Genomic DNA, 11,633 nt, shown 5'->3' on the forward strand with positions numbered 1-11,633 from the left:
GTCCCTCTCCCTCGCTGATTGGTTGCTTGGGCTGGTGGGCGGGTCTTTTTGCCGCTGCCTGTGGGATCGGAGCTCAGGCTCGCCGGGGGGAAGGGAAAAAATTGAGGCCTTACCCCGACGGGTCTGGGCGCCGATCGCGCAGGCCTCCCCTCCCTGATGCACAAGTGGAAGCAGAAGCAGCAGTATCAGCGGTTTGAGCAGGAGATGAGCAGCGCCGGAGCTCAGGTTAGTTTAAATGTCCCTCTCCCTCGCTGATTGGTTGCTTGGGCTGGTGGGTGAAAAGGATCGTGAGCTTTATACGGTCTGTTGGGTTACTAAATCCGAGGCAAACATCTGAGATTTTTTTTTTTTGATTGGGTGACCAAAGAATTAAATCAAGGATGAGCATCTGGCATGATTTATCTGGATTTCAGCAAAGCTACTGATATTGTCCCACATCGGAAGCTCATGCACAAATTAAGAAGCCTGGGAGTGAGTCCCAAGGTGGTGGAATGGTTGACTGGCAGGACAGCGAGTGTTGGTAAATGGATCCTATTCTGAGGAGAGAAGAGAAATAAGTGACTAGCCTCAAGGATCGGTTCTGGGGCCAGTTCTGTTCAGTATCTTTTGTGAGCAATATTGTAGAAGGGTTAGAAGGAAAAGTTTGTCTTTTTGTGGATGACACGAAGATCTGCAACAGAATGTACACACACCTGAAGGAGCATAGAAATGAGAAGCAATCTAAGAAAGCTTGAGGAATGGTCGAAGGTTTGGCAGCTGGGATTCAGTGCCTAGAAGTGGAGAATCATGCATTTGGGATGCAGAAATCCAAAGAAGATGTATGTGATGGGGGGGGGGGGGGGGGGGGGGGCAAGAGACTGATGTGCTTGAACCATGAAAGAGATCTTGGAGTGATAGTGAATGATGATCTGAAGATGGTGAAACAATGCAACAAGGCAGTGGCTAGGGGCAGAGGGGTGTTGGGCTGCATAGAGAGACAGAACCAGCAGAAAAAAGGAGGTGATAATGCCCTTGTACGGGTCTTTGGTGACGTCTCCCCTGGAGTACTGTGTTCAGTTCTGGAGACCATACCTCAAAAAGGACAGGCAAGGATGGAAGCGGTCCAGAGAGAAGAACCCAAAATGGTGTGGGGTTGCATCAAAAGTCATATGAGATGACTGAAGGACCTCAATATGTATATCCTGGAGGAGAGAAGAGACAGGGGAGATCTGTTACTTTTAAATACCTTAAAGATATTAATGATGCCCAAGAATCAAACCTTTTCCAATGTAAAAAGAAAGCTGTGGAACTTGAGGTAATGATATGGAACTCCGGAGGGGAACAATGCCGGGAAGTATTTTTTTCCCTGAAGTGTAGTGGATGCCTGGAATGCCCTCCTGGAAGATGTGGTGAAGACAAGAATGGTAATGGCATTCATAAGGGTTTAGGATAAACACAGAGGATCCCTGGTGACTGGAGGATAAAAAGGAAGAAAAGGGATAACGTATTAACTGGTGTAACCTGCACAAATCAGCAGTTTCTATCCCTAAACAGAAGGCAAACGGGTGGGGGTAACCTGCATGGAGCGGCAGTCACTTAAGGAAAAAAAAAATCCAAAAATTTGCTGGATAGACTGGATGGACCACTTGTGTCTTTATCTGCCAGTATTTACTTTCTTTTAGACATATTGGATCTTCTGCAGTTTTAGAGGTGTATATTTTAACTAGTTTTAGGGGTTTTAAAAAAATTATTTTATGACACCTCCCTCCCCCATTTCATGTTTTGGATGTTTTTTATGTAATTAGTTCTGTGGTACTCGCTTGTGCGGTTTTAACCATAGTGTATGTTTTGTTGTTAGCTGCCTAGGGCTTTCGCATAGGTGGGTTACAAATAAAGATCACCATAACCATTTACTATATTAAGACATCAGTGTTTTGCCTGTGCCATATAAGGTACAGATCAGTTGTTTGTGTTCTCTTCTCTGTGTGTGTGTGTCCATGTGTGGTGGTGTTATGAATATGTCACTGCTTCCATGTCTGCTTTTCCATTTTGTGTGCACATGGTTTTTCTTGTGTCTGCTCCTGGTTATATGGGCACACCCTTGCTAGTACCGATGTATATGTATCTGTGTATCTATGCTATTCCACGTTGATGTGTGTAGGGTGGGGTGGTACAGAAGCAAAATGGCTTATGGTCTGTTCTCCCTACAGGTGTTCCTGCACGAGGCCTCTGTGCGGCTCATGGCAGGCGCGAGTCCCACCCGCACACACCAGCTGCTGGAGCACAGCCTGAGGAGACGCGTGACCCAGAGCAACAAGCAAGGTCAGCCAGCACGAGCATGCGAGTTGCTATCTCTTTGCCTGCAGTGCAGCTCCAAACTCTTTCGCCTTTCATTACTTGACGGTCTCAGGATTTCCGTGTTTCCTGGTGTTCTCTTGTCGTTGCTGTTTTCTTCCAGTTTTTTTTTATTTTCTTTCTTCCTCTCCCAGCAGTCTCATTGAGCAAACGGGGGAGGCCTTAATGGGAAACTGCAGCCTCCTAAGATGAATCCTGTCGCGCCCTCTTTGCCCTGCTGGGTCACCCATAAAACATTTTGCTGAGGTCCCTCACACAAGTGACAGCATGCCAGCTTTACTCTTGGGCATGGAACAGAAAGTCCAAATTTTAAGCCTTGGTGCTACTTCTGTCTAGATGCTGCGTGGACAAAGCAGGGTCCATTTTACTTCCTTATTTAGCGTGGAACTACTAGAATTTTACACCACTTCCCCTGTTGTGTGCACTTTTCCATGCTAAAGAAGCAGCCCTATGAGTTAAGCTGTTGACTTGTGCTTCTGAGTGTGTTTGGGGAGGGAGGGAGGGAATTACATAGTAATGATGGCAGATAAAGACCACATGGTCCATCCAGTCTGCCCAGTAATTTATTTATGGGAGTAACTGCCACTCTGTGCAGGTTACCACCATGCGTTTTGTTAAGGGTAGTAAAGGTTAGTTGAGAGAAAGCGAGGTAGACAGACATCAGCGATAGCCAGTCTTTAGTATGGCATGAACAAACATCCGTGCCAGTTTCCCTATACACACACACATCTGGCTAATTTGACTCTACTCAGTTCTGTAGGTGTGAAAGGCTACCTGTTCTGTGCATGCCCTCTCTGAGGCTAGCAACAAGGTAGCTACGCTAGTTGTGCTGGTGATTTTAGTGATGTGGGTACCTGTCCTTTGAAAACTTAGTTGTGCCAGAAGCAGCATGAGTTGGGTGGCAACCTAGAGATGAGCAACTTTATATTTTTTTTCTGGTCTCTAGATCTTGTATTCTCTTGGCATGCTTTATTCTTTTTTTCTAATACCCTTTTCAACGACTTTCTTTTACTCCTCACAGGTGAGCTGGATGCTCTGCCGGGACAGCGAGAGCGTGCTACAGCCATCCTGCTGGCCTGCCGCCACCTCCCCATGTCCTTTCTCTCATCCCCGGGGCAGCGGGCAGTCATGCTGGCTGAAGCTGCCAGGACTCTGGAGAAAGTGGGAGACCGGCGGTCCTACAATGACTGCCAACAGATGTTGGTGAAGCTCAGCAGCGGCACAGCAATTGCCGTTTTGTAATTAGGAGTGACTGAGCCTCCCCTGTCCTATCATGACCTTTTGAGGCCAAGAAGTCCCAGTGGATTTATTTGTGGACAATATGATGGGACAATATTTGGAGGGGTGCAGATTGGGGGACGAAGGGGAGGAAAGAGAGCTTTTATAAAAGTCAGCTGCTTTAACTTTGTGTTTTGTTTTTTTCTCTCTTTGACTCCTTGGTCTCCCTGGATATTTATTCCATGCAATCAAGATCTCAGGACTGGCCAAGGGCCAGAAGTGAAGTCTTCTCTGAGCCTCCTGTGCTTCTCCTGTTAATAGGAGCTGCCCTTTCAGTCCCCGATTAGGAGCTCTTGCTCCAGTGCCAGATTGCATCAATGTTCACAGCACGCTCTGCTAGTCAGTAGAAATCTGAGTTTTTAGCCAGGGTGTGTTCCTTATGTCTCCATGTTTATGTTGGGATCTGGGTCTTGTTTGTTTAATCTTGTAGTTTAAATAGGCTTTTTAGCTAGGGAAAACCTTTGTTGAAAGTAGTGTGGTTTAGAGAGAGCAGTGTGTTCTGTTTCTGGATTTGTTGGCGCTTATGACATCATAAAGAAGGCCACTACATATTGCTGAGTGTTGGCAATATGGATCTGCTTACTGCCAGGTACTTGTGATCTGGATTGGCCATTGTTGGAGACAGGATACTGGGCTTGATGGACCCATTATGGCAGTTCTTATTTTCTTAAGGTAGACCAAAACTTGTATTGGTTGACTTCTCAGAAGCCAGTCCAAAAGAATGGGTCAGAAGGTTCTGGTGAATATCTTACTGACCCCTCTGGAACTAGGGTGGGAGTAATTTACATACTGCAGTTAAAATGCATCAGGACTTGTCTTGCCAGTCTTTCTAGAATCCTGGCTTTTTGCAGGAGCTGCTTGAAATATATAATGGCAGCTAGAATCGGACATCTGCAATTGAGTACCTAAAATAAAAAAAAAAAAAAATGACCACATAAATACTGATGTTTTTCGTAATGATTTGCCCAATCCAGGGAAGGGTTGTGGGCTACAAGTGTTTTGAAGACTGCCTCAGCAGCTTTGGACACCTCTTAAGTGGGACCAGTGACAAAAGTATATGTGGTGGTTTATTGATTTCTCTCTGGCTTTTCCACAGAGTTCTGGTTGTCTATGGATAGTCCCAACATCCAGAGGATCTAAATTCCTATTAACAAAAAAAGTATTTTTTTGGTCAAGCACATTTTGAATATTTAGTCATTTTTTAAGTAAGTTCAATGTGGTGTATTTTCTAATTGCTCTTTGCATGTGGCTGATGGCCCTTGGGCCCTTGGGCACTACTCAAGGGCCCAAGGGCTGATGGCCCTTGGGCCCTTGAGTAGTGGTGGCCTAGAAGTCGGAGCGGTGCATGGTTTCATAACTGATTGCTTCCTTAGTTGACCCCTCTCTCCACAGCAGTAGGAATATTTCACCTTTAATGTTGAGTAAATGGTACTTAATGCATTTATACAATACGCACCAAGGCATGTACAGAGCTCCAGATCAAAACAGCAGCACAGTCTGTTTCTGTAGGACTGGCATACATTTTTTGCTACAGAAATGTCTGTTCCCCTTTACTATGAGGAAATCTTATTATGGGACAGAGCCAGCAAACCCAGGTTTTGGTTAATGGGCCGCCCATATGCATAAGTGATCGTTCCACAATTTGTGAAGGTTGTTTTGCGTAGCCTGCATCGTTGCAGAGTACACAGGTAACTTCAGAGCTAATTTTGAAAGGGAACCACTTGGGCACTTTCCTTTGGAACTTTGTCTAGCCTAAGGTAATTAATGCTAAAAAGGCCCATGCGCTTTGTGCCTGCTTTCTGTGTGGGCAGGAGAGGAGAGGTAAAATGGTGTGCGTGCTTTTGAAAATGCCAAGGGTTTTTGCCCTTGGCATAAATACCCCCCTTTTTTGCTGTGCACCTGTTAGCCAGTCTGAGCAGGAGAGTTTTCAAATAGACTCTTTACTCTTTTTTTGTGATTACATACACTCAGACCTTGAATTTGTTGTCGAGGACCATATCTCATGGTTTATTTAACATGGGTTGGGTGAAACAGGTTTTTTTTGTTTTTTTTTTGGATCCAGCAATTTCCTGCCACTCCTTTGTACTTCCAGCTCATTCAGAACCAGGACTGGGGTCTGTTGCTGTGAGCCTGCATTCGCTATAAGCTGGAGCTCCTGTTCATCCAGACAAGCCAGTTCTTTATAAATGGGTTACGCAAGGCAACCAGCAGATGGAGACAGAGATCAGCAGACTTGCTGTACTGACATCAGCCTGCCAGAGCTCTCTGTCTTCAGCAGATGGTGGACTTGATACAATTCTGTAGACATAGGCCTGTTATGGATTGGTGGGTCCAGGTGCTCCTGAAGTGACTTCTGCTCGAGCATGGGCAGAAATTGGTGTCCCAGTCACCTCTGATTGGTTCTTCATAGAGGGCCGTGCAGTCATCACATACTAGGTTAGGGTATGCTGTAACCTGTCACCCTTTGAGCATGTAACAGCAAACTATTTTGGGCTATTGTTTAGATGGCAGAAACAATTCAGCTACTCAATTTTTTTTTTTTTTAAAGTAGCAACTCATCCACAAATTTCAAAAGGACCTTTTGCCCTTCGTTGGCCACCATAAAAGCTGAGCTGGCACCAGTTTCCTCTGCCCTTTTGGCTTTCTTTGCTTATTGAATTGTCCATATTGATGTTGGGCTGCCTTGTTCATTCAGAGTTTGCATTACTCACCATGTTGCTACAGTGAAAAATCAGGTTGCACTAAGATAAAAATTTGAGAAGGGATTTTCAAAGGCCATTACAGTTGTTGCACTGTGGGTGAACGTGACTTAAAATAATATTTCCCAGATGTGTGACTGCTCTTTGACTTCAACTTAGAGTGCCAGTTAAAAGTAATCACACTGGGTTCTCCCGGCTCATGGCATCATCCAAACACTTGCTGTGTAATGAGGTTCTGAGTATAGAGCTGCTGCAGTAATGGACTTGAAAATGATCATGTTTAATTAGGAGAAAGAATAGGTATGAACCTGGAAATGACAGCGCACCCACAAGAACAACCTGAAAAGTCTGATTCACATACATCCATTTTGCAGCTATCAATTTGGGTGCCGATGTGATGCATGTTCCCCAATATCCTTTTTGTCTGCAGCCTTAGGCACCTTTTTGATCATCATTTGAAGTCACAAGAGCAGTTTGATCTAACGTTTGGATACTTCATGGGAAATTTAGGTATTTCTGTTTAGTTTTTTTTTGGTTTTTTTCTCGCTACCTCAACTGCTGGAAAAGTACAAGTGGGCAAAATCTCACTGACTTTATCTCTTTGAGGAGGACATGAAATCCATAGGAAACAGTATTTTAATTAGAAGATGTCTGCTTTCCTCCATGAGTGTAAGACTTGCAAAGAAAATGTTAACTGCATTCAGGGACTATATATCTAAATCCATTTTGCTCGTGAATATAAAGTACCTGTCATACTATCAGTGGCAACTAATAATCTCAGCCCTTCAAAAAAAAACTGTTCCATATTGTAATGTTCCATATTGTAATGTTTCATGTCTAATGCATTAATTATGTAGTTTTGACAGACTAATAGAAGTTATGTATGCATATAGAAGGACGAGGTCATATTGCAGATGTTGTTTAGGAGTAGGTGACCTATGGAAGGTCTGAAACGAGTGGAAATTCATACTGGGCCACCTGGCAATATGTGATATTCTCCATGGAAAAGCAGGACAATAATCAGCCACATAAGTGGCATGATGTCATCCAGCAGCACCAAAAAGCAAAACCTCAAGCACAGGTCTTCATGCCCAGCTGCCACCACATGAGTCTCCTAAGTTTTTCTTCTGCTCATGTGAAAGGAATTATTTTTGCTTTCATTCAGCCGCTCGGATATTCTTTTACATTTTTTTTTGTTTTATTATTTCTCTTTCCTTTGTCAAGGTTTGTTTTTTTTTTTTCCTCAAGTCTCCCCCAAAAAATGTTCTAAATTCTTTCCAAGATTGAGTTTGACCTAAGCTCTTTATGATAGCGGACAGCAAACCAGGCTTTAAAAGATGTCCCTGCTGATCTTACAAGATGACTTGATCTGATCAGCAGGACCACTATATTCACTGCTGAGCCCCATTGCATGATATATTTAACTGTCCTACCTATGCCTGAATATTTCTCAGGACCCTAAGATCGAGAAGCTCAGGTCTCCAAGTCAGCAAAGAGGAAAACCATTGCCTAAATCGTAAAAGGCAGATTCCTCTCATGCTAGGCACCATGATTCAAAGTCTAAGTTCAGATGCCATTCACCCTCTAGCAAAAAAGAGAAATTGTGCTTTTCAACACTGAAGCATACAGGAGCCAGGCAGCACATCGGTGCACAGAAGGATGCCTTTGGCACCATCACTCTTTGGTGCAGATGTTTTGCTGGTGCCATCAACAAATAAAGGTACCATAATCCTTGTCAGCACCAACAATTTCTCAGTGCTAAGATTCAGATATGGACTCCAATCAGACAAAAAAGTTAATTTATTCTGAATCTACTCCTGCCAAACAATCTGCAGATTCTAGTTCTAGAATCCAGTAGATCTCTTGGGATTCCTCCTTCCAAACAGGATCATCAAAAACTTTTTTTTTCTGATATTCCAGATTTTCCACCTCCTCCATCACAGCTAGAATAATCGTCCCCCTTCTTTTTATCTAACGTCCCTAAATTTATAACTCAATCTATTTTTCCACTACATCAAGCCAGCAAGAAGTCATGCAACCTGAGTCATGGTCTCCGGATTCACCTTTGTGCAAAAATAGGATAACCTCAGCAGAGGGATCACAATAATCATATACTTCCATCATAATCATTCTGATGATGAATCCACTGATCTTCCATAGGACCTCTCTGCACAGCTTCCCAGAAGTACATCTCTGCCTCTATCAGAGATGTATTTCTGGGATTTGTTATAACCTGTTTCTGTCCAAAGAATTGGCCAGAGTAATTCCATATACTTTACAGGAAAAGGCAGAATCTAAAGAAGCTATATTTGGTGTACTAAAATATATTTAAGCCGCAATATTGGGTGTACTAAAATATATTCAAGCTGCAAAACAAGTAATAGTTGTTCTGATTCACAGAGTACTTCAGGAGCTCTATAACAAGAATGTGGCAGATGTCCTTGTCTGCATTTCAAGTAATAAGGAAATTAGATCTTAAAAACAAAATTCAACTTTGCCCTGGTCATCAGAAGGTACAGCTTCCTTATGAATCTGTTATAGTGGAATCACCTTTGAAAAAAAACAAAGCGTTCCAAAATACTTTATAGTACCCCTTTGTAAAAAGATCCCAAGTTAATGGACACTGTAGAAAAAAGATTTTCCAATCAGCTACGTTAATATTTAGGAAAGCTGCTAACCAACTATATGTGATAGAATACATATATAACTTCTTTTAAAAACTGCCAAGAAGTGATCCAGCAGCTTTTTTCAGACTCTGGGTCATTTCGCTCCTGTGCCGCAAGAAGCAGAAGAATGTGGGAAATATCTAATTTGATCAGTTTATAATGCATACAATACTACAAGGACATCTACAGTAGCCAGTGGATCCAGAAGAATAGCATAGCTGCAGGCTTTGTGTCTTTGTGAATATGCTTACATGAAACTTGTTAATGCTTTGTGCACAGGGATAATCTCATCAGACAGCAAGTAAAAGAAACAATGAATATTAAATGTCATTGCCCCACTTCCTTAACGCTATCAGTAATTACAACCAAGTAGCTCTCTACAAGCAGGAAAGGTCAAACTCAGAACCTCAGGACACAGTACTATTCAAGAAAAGAAGTACAAAAGCTACTTTTTTTTTTAGTGGTCTCACCTGCACCAGCAGAGGAGAAAGCCACATACTAGCGACAGATCCCAAACCTCTCTAATCAGTACAATCAAAATCTAATCCTAGCTTTCGACTACAATCAAAAAAACTTCCCAGTTAGAATGAAACAGTTTTCTAGTGGGAAAGAACTTTAAAATTCAGCCCATTATGGTACTTGATTACTGCACACCATTGGGTTTTATAGATCAGACTACAGGGATATCATTTGAATTTCAAATCATTTTCCCCAAAATGTTCTCCAAAGAATCACTCCCTAAATGGAGAACGGCTCCAACTCCTTCAGCATGAGCTGTCCAGCCTCCTTGCTGCAAATACAGTACAACTAATCCCAATGCCACAAAAACACAGAATTCTACTCCAAATACTTCCTCATTCCCAAGAAAACAGGAGGTCTCCATCCCAACTTAGACCTTGGAGATATAAAAAATGATTTGCAGAAAGAAGAGTTCATGACAAACTCTAAGGACCATCTTCCTTCAATTGGACATTGACTGGCTAGCTATTCTAGAACTCGTGCCTACACACACATTCTGATTCACTTAAGGAAATTTCTATATTTCTGCCATAGTCAGTAATCATTACCAGTATTGTGTTTTCCCTTTTGGCCTCTCTGCAGCACCCAGGGTGTTTATAAAATGCCTCACAGTGGTTGCTCATCTAGGAAAGACTAATGCATTTGTTTTTCCATATTTCAATGACTGGCTCATATCCAGCCATACCCTTCAAGAAGTTGGTTCTTTCATACTCCATACGATGAACACTATTCAGTTCCTAGGATTCATCATTAGTTTCTCAAAATCCAGTATAAAACTGACTCATACTACAGATTTCATATAAGGAAAAGCATTCCTCCTTCAACAGAGAGTGTACACACATTGACCAAAATAATCTTAACTTTCAGATCAGAAACAGGTTTCTTCCAAAGTCCATGTTGCACCTTTTGCACGTTTCAACATGAAACAGGCTCAGTAGCCTCTGAAGTTTCAGTGGAACCAGCACATACAACCACTTTTGAGCAAAGTGAAAATGCTCATTACTCCTCCATTCTCTGACATGGTGGCTAGATCCTTCAGATCTATTGATGGTGAAAATATGGAACTAATTTAAAATTTCAGATTACAATAACCACATATACTTCAGTGAAAGATGGGAAGTGCATCTGAGCAACCTTTACTCTCAAAGAACTCTGTCTCCACAGGAAAGATTAGTCCACATACATCTAGAGCCGAGAGCAATCTCTAGTGCTCTAAAAGTATTCAATCTCTGGTTAAAAAAGAATGTGGTGTTGAGCCAAACAGACAGCGAAGAAGCAATGTTCTATAATAATAATAATAATAAATGAAGTTACAAGTTTTAAATCTTTGTCAAAGGACCTGGAAATAGACTCTCTAAAAAAAAAGAAACGTGATAGCTGATTATCTCCCCAGAAACCAAAATCAGATAGCGGATGTGTTAAGTTGCCAATTTAAACCATGTGAATGGCTGTTGGACCCTCATATAGCTCGGGAACTGTTTCAGTTTTGGGGCACTCCCCAAATAGATCTTTTTGCAGTGTCAGTGAATAACAAAGTTCCTACCTGTTGCTCCAGGAGACCATCAATGGACAGTGTAGCAGCGGGTGCTTTTTTATTTCTCAGGAATCCAGATTTTCTCTGTTCCCCCTTCCCCCGGATTCTACTTACAGCCAAAACAATTACAAAATTAAAAAAAGAAAAGGTCTAAGGATTTTGAGAGCCCCTTTTTTGGCCACGCTCAAATTTGGTTTCCTTTGACTTCAAAGCCTAGCTGTTTAGTAGCCAATAAAATTGATCACACAGTGCAACAGGGATCATCTTCCCAATCTTTAATCTTTGGCGCTGACTGCATAGATGTTAAAAGTAAACTAGTCTCTTCCATGTAGTTGCCTACTGAAGTGATTGCATATTCGAGCATCAAGAAAATGCTTTATTAGATCTTATAAATTAAATGGAAAAGATTTTCTATCTGATGTTTGCAATTTAATCAGGACCCCTCTAAGAGTCCAGTTCCCCTCTTATTTAAATACTTCTTAAACCTATCTTACTCTGGATTGAAAACTAACTCAGAGTTCATCTTAGCACTATAGAAGCGTACTACGAGAATTTGGGAGGAATTCCTGTTTCCCAGCAACTTATAGTTGCCAAATTCATGAG

The 11,633-nt window shown here is 42.1% G+C and overlaps 1 protein-coding gene across 1 annotated transcript in view; it reads left to right on the forward strand.

Moving 5' to 3' along the window:
* SREBF2 (sterol regulatory element binding transcription factor 2) overlaps window positions 1-9,330 on the forward strand; it is a 141,851-nt gene extending 132,521 nt beyond the window's left edge. Inside the window, exons 18-19 of the mRNA XM_029590272.1 lie at window positions 2,190-2,301; window positions 3,356-9,330. Of these exons, the coding sequence (XP_029446132.1) occupies window positions 2,190-2,301; window positions 3,356-3,576 (333 nt within the window). The 3' untranslated portion in view covers window positions 3,577-9,330. The remainder of the gene's footprint in view (window positions 1-2,189; window positions 2,302-3,355) is intronic.
* Window positions 9,331-11,633: the final 2,303 nt, after the last annotated feature.

The sequence above is a fragment of the Rhinatrema bivittatum genome, chromosome 2 (genome assembly GCF_901001135.1).
Source record: "Rhinatrema bivittatum chromosome 2, aRhiBiv1.1, whole genome shotgun sequence".
Lineage (NCBI taxonomy): Eukaryota > Metazoa > Chordata > Amphibia > Gymnophiona > Rhinatrematidae > Rhinatrema > Rhinatrema bivittatum.